Source organism: Glandiceps talaboti, chromosome 10 (assembly GCF_964340395.1).
Source record: "Glandiceps talaboti chromosome 10, keGlaTala1.1, whole genome shotgun sequence".
NCBI classification, from domain to species: Eukaryota; Metazoa; Hemichordata; class Enteropneusta; family Spengelidae; genus Glandiceps; species Glandiceps talaboti.
The window spans coordinates 18,907,721-18,923,360 of record NC_135558.1 but is presented as its reverse complement, the minus strand read 5'-3'; the positions used below and the strand labels follow the sequence as shown (position 1 = coordinate 18,923,360).

The following is a 15,640-nucleotide window of genomic DNA, read 5'->3' as shown; positions in this document are numbered from 1 at the left end:
TAAATGACATTATTGAAGTGAAACGACATAAAAGTACAAGTTACAAATATAAACCAACAATTTAGTCACTCAGTGAAATGATTTACAGTAGACACAAAATGATAATAAATGATAAGGCAATACTCGTACAGATAAGATAAAACCAATCTGAGATGATAAATAACTGGCATTCTTTAAAAAAAAGAAATTGTGTATTTACTACTGTAACAGTGACTTTCAAGGGGCACAAGCTGAGTTAATAAGTTTTTACTCAAGTGAAACACTTATATAAAACCTAAATTAAACTAGATGTAATTATGTAATATTGGGGAAAAGAACACAATTCCATGTTCAAATGAGGGCGAGGGACATTTCTCTCTGCCATTTGATATTTATTTGCTGACAACTATACACGTGGCAGTTTTGCTATGATTGCAGATGATTTGATGGAAGTTAGTCGTTGCCTGCAAATGTTCACAGTGTCTCTCCATACAGGTCCCCTTTTATGTCAGTTCACGTTGCGATCTTCTGTAAAGATAAAGATAAAGATACACTCGAATGGTCTGTCAAAAGTGCATTGATTTTTGGGGACAGAAGTAAGATTGTTTACAAAGGATGTAGAAATATACTTTGCAGATCGATAGAGATATACATAACGCCGGTTTTCTCCCATACACTATGAATTGACCAAACCCATGCTAGATTGCACACCCTGTCACTTTAGGCATTACATATGGAGACAAAAGAACGCTCAAGGTGTCATTAAGTTTACAAACTTCGTTAACCACCCATCACCCCCTGTAATCTTGATAAGGTGTGATAAGACAGTAGGTAGTGTACGGCTCTCTGTGGTGTAATGGTTATTAGTACTCATGATGAGCAGTTTAGGCAGTAGGTCATGGGTTACAATCCCACTGGGAAACGTGATTTTTCTGTGACCGACCCAAACCTTGGGTGTGAGGTCGACAGACTCGATATGAAGGCTGTATATACAGTCGTGTCTCACTCACAAGATGAATGCGAATGGGGGGGGGGGGGAGAGACGTATATATCGAAGCGTGACGTAGTCCCCAAAAAACCCTGAATGGAACTCTGTAGAATTGTGTATAATATCTTCATAAAAAGAGAATCGTTGCAAACAATTCCTAGCACACAAAAAGTGTATGATCGGATCAAACTTCGGTGTGATTTCTGAAAGTACATTATACTTATTACCTACTGTATGGACAGAAAGCTTAAAAGTGTCAAAACTCAAAACCACCAAAATATTTTTTGCTGGTCTATTGTCATCCGTAAAATGTTGGAAAATCTGGCAGAGAAAGTTGATCAAGCTACGTCCAAACATTTCACAGCTTATTTGTTTACGATGGATTAGTTTTTTTTTCTTACTGTTTCTCCATTTGAACTTTGGTGGTAGTCTTTTTTCCTTGTAACCAATAGGTTTCCATACATCCCTTTCCCTAACAATGGAATGGTAGAAATAAGGCTCGTGAGTAATGAATACTATGTTTTGAGAGTTTACAAAAATACGAGTGACTTATGGGGACCTGCTACTACAAGTCGCTAAACAAACCCTTAGGTCACCAGTATTTTCCTGCTGATTGAAGAAAAATATAGAGGACTAATATAAGTATGCCTCCTCTAGCATAATATATGAAAAATCCGACAAAATTTGGCTCATATTTCGAGTACCACAGAACCAGTGACGTAGACACAGGTTGTCGTGATGTTGAACGACCAGTCCATATTTTCTGCAACTATTGCTTTGCAAATGATGATTCAAATGCAAAAGTAGGAATGATTTTTCCTGTTATAATTGTGTATCTCAAACTTCCAATTCTAGATTACCTTGATATCAACATTTCCCCGTGATTCGAATATATAATCGTCTAGTAACGACAGGATATGATGGGTCCATTTACTGCAGTGTATTTTGAGGGCTGGAATTTGGAATAAATTACGTCGAAATGTTAGTATTTATTTTGTATTATATACTGAATCTCAGTCACTCACTCACTCAGTACCTCACCCATCCTCTCTCGCCCGCCCGCCTACCTACCTGCCTTCCCATCAATGTACGCATTCATTCATTCATTCACTCACCCACCAGGCCACTCACTCACTCACTCACTCACTCATGATCACCCATTCACAATTCAAGTTAACAGATAAATTGCCAGTATATGGAATTCGAAAAATACACCGGTAAGCTAAGTAACTTTTACAGCATTTTGCCCAAAACTTACGTTCTCCATGACTTTGCATCCGTGAAGCTACGTTAACAGTGTCGCCAAACAAACAGTATCTTGGCATTGCTTTGCCGATTACACCAGCTGCGCATGTTCCGCTGTGGACCCCAATGCGAAGTTGAATTTTCTCTCTGGGCACATGACGCATTCTAAAAAGTTCTGAAGCGTTGAGCATGTCTAGTGACATATCTGCAATTTCGGACGCATGTCTGGTACCATTGCGTTTTGGCAGACCAGATGCAACAATGTAGGCATCATTTATCGTTTCGACCTGCAATAAAAAATAATTGAATTTGAAAATAGCGCCCTCTATTTTCATTTCTATAACCCGATATAAAATATGATAGATAACGAAAGATTTAGTTTAAACAATGAACAGAGCAACTAGACTTAATCATCATATATTTTTACTTCTAATTTTTATTGAAAATTAATTTTGAAAGAAATTGCGAACATACTACAAAATTTGAATACGCCGTACGGTGTGAAGGCGTTATTGATTAAGTCGGTTAAACTACAAGAGATCTTTCACCCACGTCTTTTCTTCCCTTCCTTGATTTGGTCAAAGCTTTGCAAATGTCAGAGATCCAAAGGAACGGTGAAAATGCCCAGGTAATATTTGTATTCTGATTCTTATCACATGTATTGATGTGGTTGAACTAGATATATATATATATATATATATATATATATATATATATATATATATATATATATATATATATATATATATATATATATATATATATATATATTACGCTCTGCCACTGCGGTATAGAGCACTGTCTTAGCAGATTGATACTCACCGAGCTATATATATATATATATATATATATATATATATATATATATATATATATATATATATATATATATATATATATATATATATATATACACATTGGTCTTAAATCTTGGAACACAACCTCAGCGATATATTCCAAGGTTCAAATACCTTAAGCTTGTTTCATGCTCTCAAAAACTTTGAATATTACATTGAATATTAACCTCAAATTTCTCCGTTTACCCGGCATGCAATGTAAATTATGCTGCTGGCTCTATTATTAGGGACGATAGCACAAATGTCACACAAGCTCAGTAAGCGAACTTCGTTCATTTAGGGGAAGGGGCCGGGGTCAATGCGATTGCTGAACTTCTTTTTCGCACTTTTAACCAAATTTTAAAAAACATTCTCACGCCTTCAGTGATAAAAGCTTCTGCACTTACTAGTGGGATGTTGATAAAAATTACTGCCTATGTGAGCTACAGTGCTGGGTTTTCAGGTAATATTTCGATTAGTTTACCAGCATCTCAGTAAACAGTTTCACAAGGTGGGAACGTCAGGTTTACCATCATATTCTTACATAACATAGTGGTGTAACCGCTGGTGTTTTCATCATGGTTTCCATCGTATATATCGTGTCATGTTTAATTAGGGGGAGGGGGTTTTATTCGAAACGAACAATGTTCGATTATTTGAGCTTGTGCGATCGTCCTTGCGCCTCGACATTTGCTTTCAGAAATTAGGCGATCAAATCTTTATCTCATTCAAATGACGGTTACCTTGTAAACATCATATTGTTCGATTATCTCATCAAAACATGTGTATACGTCATTTAGCAAGTCGACGATCTAATTGAAGAACAAAAACAACACCACGTTAATATGAAATCTGATTGTGACTCGAAATTTAGTGACAATGTAGACTATAACACGCTGAAAGATACAGTCAAGGTTGTCGGTCCGTCCGATAATCTACGCTGCCAGTGTAGCGCCGCTAACGGCTGTATGATTTTAAAATGGGGAAAGCGATAACTACTAGTATATGCAAATGTGTTCTGTCATACCGTATGCTCAATCACAAAATTTCCAATTGGAAAATAAATAGTGACAACACTGTTTAGATAATACAATTGTTGCCTCTGTAAAAGTGTCATCAAGTCGTCAATTTTCTCTAGCAGAAATGTAATATAAGAAATGTCTTATTATGGCAGCTAGCCTAATGCATTAATTGTCGATATGCAATTCATAACATACTTATTACACGTATTACGTATACACGGAGGGTAAAGATTTCAAATACGCAAAATAAACTTGCCTGAAAAGGAGTACTTGCGGATGCTATTTTTTCAAATCCACTGATGTCAGAAAAAAATATAGTGACTAGGTCGTAGCTCTCGGGGTTGACTTTCGCTCCCATTTTTAGCTTGTCTGCAACAACTCTAATGTGACAAATGAATGAGATGGATCACAAATAATGAAAACATAAAAGCATGGAACATGGACAAAACGCTGGGAATCACCTAATAATTAGTAATGGCATTTCATTGCTAAAATCCGGCAACAGTGTATACTGAATCTAGAAGTAATCCATGGTTTCAAATCTCAAGAGCTGTCTTCATTCCGTCTAGTTCAATTAGAAATCATGAACATAAAGGTTGTTCATACAAATGATTAAACCGCCAAATGTTAGAATGATGCAAACAATAAGTCGTAGTCTGATCTGACAAATACCATATTTGGACAATATAATTGTGCCGCTAAAAACTAACTCATTATTAGGCAGAAGTCTTTGATTGATTAAAAAGGTGTTCCTGACTGTGTGGGTGACTTTGTTTGAATTTGACATTCAACTCAGGACCTACCCTCATTGAGCTAAACGTCAGAATAGATTCGAATCCTCGGACAGCATTTAGACTAGCCACAGCGATGATCTTTACGTATGTTATATTTTACCAGTCCCCGTACGACGTATTTCATGTATGTATTCTGTAATGGTTTTGCTTTTGTTTTGATCGTACGTATTAAAAGCTCTGATATCGGACAGTTTTAAATCATCCCTTAAAAAACGGAAATATTTTCGCCCACCGATTCTGTACTTATAGAAAAAAAAGCTAATGGGGGGGGGGGGGAGGTTGCACCAATATTTTAATTCATCGTCTGTACGTCTAAGTACCAAAGGTGCACGTATGATTGCTTAGATTTTTGTTTTCCTTTTAAAGGAAAATATCAAACGAATCGCGCTACTACAAATATATCAATATATAACTAAAAATAAAGGGTGGACGCTGTAATAACTCCTCTATGCAAATCAACGTTTTCCTCATAGTATTTGTATTTAAACTTGAGATAATTTATGTTATAGGCCATCGCCTCCTTTCTAAGCTAATCAGCAGACTGCTGTCGATGGCTACGTACCTCACCAGGTTTCACACTGCATATTTGCATACAGATGATTTTTATGACAATTTATGACGATGATTTTTTGATTGACGATAAATGACCATTATTAATCGGTAAGACTATACAGGACATTTCGATGTATATCCCTTATGTCCTGTCCATAAAGGTAGGGGAATACATACAAGGAAAACAACAATCTAAGAAATATTCCTTAGCGCCCCTGTGTCCATCACCCCTTATTATACCCAACGCATTTCAATTCATTAACAAATTACGATTCGAGTTCGCTACATACGGTGGCAGCATCCTGTACAGAAGTCTGTCCGTCTTTTTCTTTTCCAGTATAAGTTGCTGTGTTCTTTCTTCAACCAGGTCTTCTAAGTTATCGGCATACTTCTCCATTTTTGCAGTTAACGTTTCCAGTACTCTTGGCTTTCTGCAGAATTACAATGAATCGTGCAACAGAAAGAGGTATATATGGTGAGCGAGCCTTGGAGAGTGTTAAGTTTAAAATCAGGCTATTGTGTTACATGCATGCGCCAGTGGTTTAAAAAAACTAAATTGACAAGAACTTGAAGCTTGTATACATTGACGGGTACGGGTGTCCAAAACAACAATGCACATAAAGAGATGTGAGCTCTCTGCTTGGAAACATCACCATATAATAATGGAAGACGTTGTAGGCATGTTTTGATAGGAACTCGAGGTTTTTTTTGTTTTTGTTTTTTTTTTTTTTTTTTTTTATCAAACATGGTTATCGCTAACTAGATAATCCGATCCATATTTTCCACCAGGGCTCTTTTTAATTTAATTTTTTAAAAAGATTTTATGACTTACAAATCTCAAGACCGTGATTGATAGAATGTTATATTTGGCCTGACTAACTAACTAACTAACTAACTAACTAACTAACTAACTAACTGACTGACTGACTGACTGACTGACTGACTGACTGACTGACTGACTGACTGACTGACTGACTGACTGACTTACTAACTAACTAACTAAATAAATAAATGACTAACTAACTATTAACTACATAACTGACTGACTGACTAACTGCCTGATTGACTGACTGCTATTAAGCGAATTATTAAACCGTGCGCGTGTAACTTGACGCTATTAGACACTGACTATAATGTCAGGTAGTGTATTCCTTTCCTAACTCGGTTGGTAATCTCATGATAAATGCGAAAATGATTAAGGTCACATGGTAGCGATCACGAAAATTGCTAGTTCTGTGTGTTTAGCTGCTAGACCCCACGGGCTATTCTGCTCAGGGTGAAGGTGACCTATCAGAAGAAAGCCCGAGGTCTAGCAGCAAGACCGTGCTAATGCGCTAAGTATTCCATAGTAAGTACTTCTCTCGATAGTCACGAGTCTCTATCTCCTTACAAAAAGCTGCACGCTCTAGGGGACGAATTTAACTTGTTGAACTCAAGTAGCACTACCAGAGTGATACTAAACGCTTCAGTAGTTTTGGATGATAATACAATCAATGAAAGTACACTTTAAACTTACTCTCCGTTATTGATGCTGATCAAATTCTTCTTCAATTCTGTAAATGTGGGTCTCACCAAGGGATCTTCGGATAAACACGAAAGAATGACGCGTAACCATTGTACCTCGCACTCAGAAGAATCAATCTTTGGACGGAATGGCGGAGTTTCACCATTCTTCACTCTATTCACAATATCTAACGAGAAAAAATGGACCATGAATATTGCAACTTATGACACAATTACATACAAGTCATCAATAAATTACAATATGCCCACAAGGCGGTCATCATCTTGAATATATCAAACAATTTCGTTTTCCTGCAGTTGGTGACGTAAGTTTAAGTTTGGAATACGTTTCATGTCAATAGAGTGACTTAAACTGGTTGAAGCTGAGTGTGTAGGATTCATTATTTGGGTTAAAATACACCGACAGTCTGTCGATTAAAGTATTCTAGTATTTTTGTAATGTTGAACGTTATCAATGGCAGTAAAACCAGTCTTCTCTCGCGCGTTGCCATCTCAGTCTAAATGGGGCTCCCTCAACATTTAGTCAACGTATCTGTCTGTCTGCCTACCTATGTACCTACCAACATATGTCTGTCTGTCTGTCTGTCTGTCTGTCTGTCTGTCTGTCTGTCTGTCTGTCTGTCTGTCTGCCTGCCTGCTGCCAGCCTGCCTGTTTTGGTCCGTCTGTCTGTCTGTCTGTCTGTCTGCCTGCCTGTCTGTCTATCTCTTTGCTAGCACCCATCTAAAATTAAATAGGTTAACATGAAACTTGAACAGGCATTGTCGTTTGGATAATGACAAATCGATTAAATTTTGCTGCAGAGTCACCTAAATTTTAGTAGAATGCAATGAACTATTGTAGAAGACAAAATTTAAAATCTAATTAGTCTTACTTGGAAGAGATGGGTCAACAATAAACTGTTATTATCAATTAAAAAATAGTTGATTTAATTAAAAATGAAATTTGATTAAACTACCTACTATGGCAACGTGTATTTAATCCAATAATTCTATAAATCAAACAATTAAACGTCAAGTTAAAATGTGGATTGATTAACTATGACCACTACATGTTAAACAAGTCTGTACTTAACATGGGAGTTATTACATTGTAAATTTTAGACGTTTCAGTTTACGTTGACTTCACTAATTGATGATGGAAAGCCTTGGTGGAGTGCATGCTATATTTGACCCCTTTTAGATTGACAATATGGCGGATGTAATATGTGCCCTTTTATGGCCAATGAGAGAAAGTCTCCTGGCAGACAACCTGATTTTAGTGTTCAATGACGGGCTTCAGGGTTTATCATAATTACCCGTTCCTATATTTGACTTTGCTCTCTCTCTAGTAACCCTGTTGGAAAAACTAAATATGGAGAGTTGTTTCACCTTTGGTAAGCATAGCCTCATTTGGCGTTGGAAAGGGGCCATTCCGTTGTATTATTTCTTGAAGAACAATCCCAAAGCTATAAACATCACCCTTCTGGCTTCCATTTAGCGGTCTGGTAAATTGCCGTAGAAGTTCCGGAGCTGTCCACAGTTGTTCTATAGTTTTGTATGGATAAAAAGCATGAGGCAACGTTATAACTCTTAATGTACGAATGCTTGTCTTTCCCTCTGAGGGCACAATTATGTCCCAGAAAATGTCCAGATCATCGATATTTTGAAGGCTTTTGTTACTCAGTTAATCATAGAGCTAGCACTGCTGCTTTCCTTGATGTCTGAGCAACACAAAAAAATCCCTGATTTACACTTCTACAGAATACCAAGGGACAATACTATGAGGTGATCATACCCCCAATTTGAGTGAGGGCGCTGTATTCTCAATTTCCTATTTTGCGGTCTGGAATGGCCTATTGCACACAACCTTGCTGGAACAGTGTTCTTGGAGTCTGACTGCAGTGGTAAAAGTGTATCACAATTATTTATGTTCTTGTTTTCATTTGTAAATGAGTCAGCAGCATGCCTGGTATTTGTTTTATCTACAATACTGTATAAACCAAGACAACACAAATACATTTGCACCGTGTTTCGGGAGGAGTTTTGCCGAGGTTTGGTGAAAATGACTGTATTATCATTATAAGAACAAACAGAAAGATATATTCACTTGTCCACATTTCTTGGTCAATGTCTCCGAGAGCCAGCATGTACGAACCCACTGTGGTTTTCGTCGTGTGACCAGTAAGTTGAGGGACCTTAAACGGAAATCCGGTTACTTTTAAAACCCATGTCTTGTCAATCACACACGTTGTTGATTTCAGGTTGCCATGGGATATCACGTCACTCTTATGAATATATTCCATTGCCTGCATGAGTATAGAGTTGAAAGGAGAATAACCTGCATTTGTTACTAGTCTAGATCCTATACGTTTGTTTTTAATATTAATTTGAAGATCTCGCTACGCACGTCTAGTCATATGGATGTATGTAGAATATAATTTCATGTTAAATTTTTAATGACCACCACCACCACCACCAAAAGCTGATTTAATCCAATCGAAGTCCTATGACATCCATATATGACTTACATTCAAACTTGACGGTGACGTAACGATATTAACATAATTTGCATATCAGGGTCGTGTTTCTCGAATTCTTGAATGAATTACCCAATCACAAGCATGTATCTGTCAATGTATGATAGATATTCTACTTTTAACAGAATTTGTTCTATTTGAAACTCCTTGTCATTTGATATTTCACTTGTCATTCAAAACAAGCATTTGAAGAATTTGAATACTCGGATTGCAAACCGTTACTATGAGCTACTTGTGAACAAGTTTGATCATGTAAATCCTTGTACCTCCCATTGTACAAAAAGCCGTTAATGTAATTTTATCTTTGTTTCCTTGTATTGTGTATTCTAACTGTATTTTTTGCCGGTTGTCTTTGATTTCTATGCATATTTATTTTGGGGTCCACATTTATAGGTGTTCGTTACCTGTGTGGACTACCTGACCTTTGTCAAAGTTAAATAAATAAATAAATAAATATTTGAAAAATAGAAATGACCACTACACTACTACTACCATTGCAGTTTTAAAATCACAGAAACCATAGTTTTTTTCTGAGCTGATCTACAAATGGTGTAACAAAATATTGAATATTACCTGTACTAAATCAAATATAAATGAACATTTGAAAAGCCACTCTAGTCGCACGTCATCATTGTCTAGTATGTCCTGTGAAATAAACATGTGAAATGAACATACCAATTATTAATTGGCTAACTTTGGAATAGAAAATGGTAACGAATGAGTTGGGTATCCAGTCTGAGCAATAATAGAACTAGTGATTTACATGGTGGTATTTTACATACTTTCCATATATTTGACTGTTAGTTTCAAGTTTAACCTTCATGACGAGCAAGAAAATAAGTTTTGACCTGCACCTTTCAAACTGTTACAAATGACAATTAAATTTGTCATTTCTTCATTTGTAATTGTCAATATTGGGTCCTATTTGTGTGTGTGTGTGTGTGTGTGTGTGTGTGTGTGTGTGTGTGTATTTGTACATATGTGTATGTACTTAATCATGTGTCCGTACGTCCACCTGTCTGTCTGTCTTTGTCTGGCCTCAGTCGGTCGGTCTGTCCGTCCGTCTGTCTGTCTCTGTCTGTCTGTCTGTCTGTCTGTCTGTCTGTCTGTCTGTCTGTCTGTCTGTCTGTCGCTCTGTTCTTGTCACTGTGTGTTTGAAAGTGTTGTTGTCTAATATAAAACTCACCGAAAGTGTTCCTTTTGGGCAGAACTCACATAATAACATATTATTTCCGGGTATAATACATGCTCCGATGAATTTATTAATATTCTCATGATTCATATTTGTAAGCTGTGGGAATAATGACAATTTGAAGTTAAATAAAAAAATAAGATCAACATGTCAATTACAAGGAGTCGACTGAATACAAAATGAAGCCTTTGCCGACATTATTCCATGATAGCTAATTTGTCGACGCTGTGAAATGTAGCGACTCACTACAACAGCATTACAGATAACGCCAACAGTTTTGTGCGAAGATCCTGTTCACGACTATTTTCTGTCTCAAAACTAGTTACAGATGCAGATTATACAAGGTGCGTATAGAACACAGTGCAGTACATACATAATTCATAGCTTTTATATAAAAAAAAGAGACTTGTTTCCGGATCCGGTGTCCAATAACAAAAATCTTACTTTTTGAACTTACGGAAGTAAAGACATTGTAACAGACGACATCAAAATCTCTAATGTTGAGACATAAATGATAATCAGCAACACATTGAACTCCATCAGCAACTCGTATACACGGAGAAATGGGTGCAAAATTATTTGCTGAATCGGGGTCTTGGAAATGTAGAATAAGTTGAATAATTAACAACAATGTGTCTAAGTAATAGTGCGTGAGTCTTTACTTACCTCTGTACGACAACGATTTGTCTGTTTACGTCAATGTAAAAAGATTCTTGCATGATGTGAATACGGTATATTTTATAATGAATGACGCAGTAAAAGGCATATAATAGGTTTCTATTTCCACTTGTGAAATACAAATTTAATTTTTTTAGAAGATTTCTTTTTATATACTTTGGTAATGTGATTGATTGGTTTTTCAAAATTTCTATCTCATAAGAATGCATTTTAATATTTACAGCTCTAAGGTAGCTTATATCTTCTTTCTTCAAATTGATTGTTTGGTCTGATAACTTCTTAACAACACAAAGAGTTCCCCTGCACCAAGCGAGCACTTGTGTTGTGTTGCAGTCAGTGGATGACGTGCGGCTGTCACAGGATAACGTTGAACGACTACGAGTCTAAAAAGAAAAGTATATTCCACAGACACATTAACATTATAAAACGAAAATCATAAATCCTGAAACAAAACATTTATGATTTTCGTTGTAATAATTATTGTCTATATGTTTGCAGTATATCTCTATGTCTCTGGCTCTCTTTCAGGTATGTATGTCTGTTGTTTTCTGTGTTTATCGTGCTGTCTGCAACTCCACCAACGCGCCAGTCTGTCTGTCTGTCTGTCTGTCTGTCTATATATTTGACTATATGTCAGTCAGTCCATCCGTCTGCCTGCCTATCTGTCCCTATGTCCCTGTCTCTGTCTGTCTGTCTGTCTGTCTGTCTGTCGATAAATCGTAAAGGTAATATTCAAACTATCAGGGTAATACGACCGATGGTTTCGCAGAAACGATCGACACTCGATGGATTCAATATCGACATAGCATTTAGTCACTCCCTCTATTCCATTCACTCTTACTGATGCTATCTGGCCTAAACCTGAAAATATATTGAACTGAAGTATTTGATTACCCCATCCAAGGTTTTACGAAATTTCATTTCACTCTGCTCCACCATCCAAAGCGATTTTCCCATATGTTCTTTTACTCTGCGGCTATATAGGAAGAAAACAACATTACTTATGGTTTCCACTTTCAACAAATAAAATAACTTGCTTCAACCCAAATAGATTGTGCAAAGTACATGTAGAGGTAAATCATTTTATATATGTGACGCTGGCTTGTAAACAAATTATCAGTGGAGAAATATCGCTGAAAAAAACATGAATACTTGTTTCTCAATTTATAATTGGGAAACGAATCGAAAAACCATCAACCATGCATAATGAAGAGAGGAGTAATATGTTATTGCAAATTTCAAAGATTACACGGTTCAAAGCGACTTTTGATTGAATTAATCCTCTTATGTCTTCCCGATAATTGTATTTGGCGCCTTTCACTCGTTTTTAGATCCGAGACGACAACTCTCTGATGTGTCTCGGTCAAGGTGAACGACAAGCAGTACTGTGTAATGAGCAGAGTGTTTATATAATGTGTCTATACTTTAAAATTGTTACTCTTCTATATTTCTTTAAGACATACAACGAATTCTTACCTATGCCAATACACGGCAGCCACAACACAAACCAACATCACAACAATGACTGGACATAAGCCAAATATTAATTTATTGTTATTATCTGTCATGAAAAAAAACATCATATTTTAGTATTTTGTGAGTAATTGCAATGTGCTGCAATACGAGATATTGTGAACTACTTGTCAAGCTGACAGAAGCCAGCAGTATGAAGGCACATCTTGTAAGTTGTTCTGTTGCAATTTAGCTCATGGTCACAGCATATGGTGAACGTGGTGCAAACAATACATGGACATGATGGATCACGAGACACAAATGACCAATCAAAAGCTTCTCAATGTTTAAAATAATTAATGATTTGAAATTAAAACAAGCCATCCAACTTTGTTTCCTTATCTGGAAATGTCAGCGTTACAACTTCTTCCTAATCTAAATCCCGGGGAGTCCATAAATTCTAGAAATAAGCCTTGTTTTGAAATACATGTATTTTGCTCGTTTGGAGTGCACTCACAGCTATTTTCAATCATGTGTTCAACCATTAACAACCCTTGAAGACATACATGTAGTATTTTTATGTATTTATAGCAATCGCCCACAGGCCACACTTTTCAATTGAAATCTGCGCCATATTGGATTCGAAGTCGTAGCTTCCTATATCGTTTTGGATAGCAACAAAGTCATTCTGAGCTCCAATTCGATAATTTATTTAGATGCGTCCTGAAGAAATTGAAGTTACATGAACGGAAGCCATTGATAATTTAGAATGGGGTGTCCCCTGTAAAAACATACCTTCTTCCTTACATACTTGAACAAATCCACACTTTGGTCTGTCTGTAGGTGTGTCCAGAAGACCACCCTTTGCCCAGACTGGGAGTAGTAATGTGTCGTAAACCTATTATATGTACATCAACATGGGAAATAACATAATAATTACGTCTTCCATCGATATGCAGTGAAAACATACAACAAACAGATGTGAACTCAAGATACAGTCGACAATTTGGACTCAATTGTCCTGAGAGATTCCAATGCCTCGATATCATGTAGTAAATACAACTAAAAAATGTGAATCTGTAAAACGAAGCACAGCGCAGCACAGTACACCTGATTATAACAACGCGACACAAAGGTGGAAACTAAAGATAAGACATGACAACATAAATCAGAGCAAGACAAGACAAGATAAGACAATGGAAGGCAAGGCAAAGCAAGGCAAGACGCCGCAACCCAACCCAACCCAACACAGAACATAGCATACCACAATGCTTAACAAACCAACACAGCACATCTGCCATATTACATTACATCACAACACAACACAACACAACACAATACAACACAACACAGCACAACACACACACAACACAAACCCCAATGCAATGCAACAGAGCACAAACAACCCACAACACAACACAACACAACACATTACATTACATCACATCAAAACAACACAACACAACACAACACAACACAACACATCAATTGAGTAGTAACACAGAACAATAGAATATAACGAAACGCAATGCTGAGCAACTAGTTGCTAAATATCACCTATGATTTGTATAAGAACTTACATTAACTTCAATAGCATCGATCGCGATACAACTAGTTCTGATTAATCCCAATCTGAGATGATTGTCTCTAGAACATCGACACATTACATTAGGGTTCACTTCATATTACCATTAAAATGAACATACCCTTCCCGAGTTATATATTTCTGCGATTTGTTCCAATTGACCATTTGGTCGTAGGTCGAGTATAGAATAATCAGGGTCGCGGTCACCATTGTCATCCATTACAACAGAGCCAGACATTCCTTTGAAGGTAACATTCGAAATGAAATGTAAAACTGATATTAAGAACATGAAAACGTGCATAGATGTATTTAAAGGAATGTAGAAAATTAACAACGTTAACGTGGTTGAAGTAAGTTACTTTTAAAACAGTGAAAAGTATCTTCGGGCAAATATAAATATAAATAGGTGGACTCACTCGTATGTTTTCGCCACATTCTGTATGTATGTATGTATGTATGTATGTATGTATGTATGTATGTATGTATGTATGTATGTACGTACGTACGTACGTACGTACGTACGTACGTACGCACGCACGCACGTGTGTGTCTGTGTCTGTGTATGTGCATGGTTTCAAAAACCCGATAAAATGAGACAAAACTCGATTAGTTGTTATCGTCAACTATTTTTGCCCTTATTAAAATAAAGTATTATTATTATAATGTTCATTGGAAATAAAAGAGCTATACTCTAAAATGTACAAAAAAAATATAAAAAAAAATATCATAACGTAGAGACATAATTCCACTGTTAATTATGCTATAGTGTAAAATATATTGATTCATATTTGCAGTGCAAATAGACATGTATAAATTTAACTATTTTGAAAGTTAAAATCTTCACCCCAAAGTGTAGCAGGAACTGTACTCATTCGTCTTAAAGTGTAGCATGTCCAGTTACTGTTTCTTATTGGTTTCTGCGTGGTTGTATCAAACAGAAAAGCTGCACGGTATTGTGAAATTCACTGTACCATTGTTATACATGCAATTTTCATCCACATATACAATAGATTGATGTAAGGATTTCGTTAGATCTTATTTTCGAATCGTAGTGACAAGGCCCCTCAGGTCATTCGTATTTTCCTAGCCTGGTTGAGGACAAACATTTGTATGAAACGATATCAAATTATGCCTCACAGAAACCAAGTTGAACAGCAGGTACGGGATTATTTTCTGGTCGCTCTATGTCAATAAAACTCGCGTGACTGGTTCTGAGGCACGAAAACTTACTTGTGAAAACATTCCAAAACGCCGTTGTTTTTTCTCTCTCAATATTT

The 15,640-nt window shown here is 36.5% G+C and overlaps 1 protein-coding gene across 1 annotated transcript in view; it reads right to left on the bottom strand.

Annotated features, from left to right (window-relative positions):
- Positions 1–482: 482 nt before the first annotated feature.
- Positions 483–15,640, bottom strand: part of LOC144440720 (atrial natriuretic peptide receptor 1-like) — a 38,158-nt gene continuing 23,000 nt past the window's right edge. Inside the window, exons 8-22 of the mRNA XM_078130102.1 lie at positions 14,485–14,603; positions 13,590–13,676; positions 11,548–11,709; positions 10,643–10,747; positions 10,030–10,101; positions 9,027–9,225; positions 8,309–8,536; positions 6,933–7,107; positions 5,707–5,847; positions 4,327–4,450; positions 3,792–3,860; positions 2,226–2,499; positions 1,828–1,919; positions 1,369–1,439; positions 483–507 (exon numbers count right to left, since the gene is read on the bottom strand). Of these exons, the coding sequence (XP_077986228.1) occupies positions 483–507; positions 1,369–1,439; positions 1,828–1,919; positions 2,226–2,499; positions 3,792–3,860; positions 4,327–4,450; positions 5,707–5,847; positions 6,933–7,107; positions 8,309–8,536; positions 9,027–9,225; positions 10,030–10,101; positions 10,643–10,747; positions 11,548–11,709; positions 13,590–13,676; positions 14,485–14,603 (1,943 nt within the window). The remainder of the gene's footprint in view (positions 508–1,368; positions 1,440–1,827; positions 1,920–2,225; positions 2,500–3,791; positions 3,861–4,326; positions 4,451–5,706; positions 5,848–6,932; positions 7,108–8,308; positions 8,537–9,026; positions 9,226–10,029; positions 10,102–10,642; positions 10,748–11,547; positions 11,710–13,589; positions 13,677–14,484; positions 14,604–15,640) is intronic.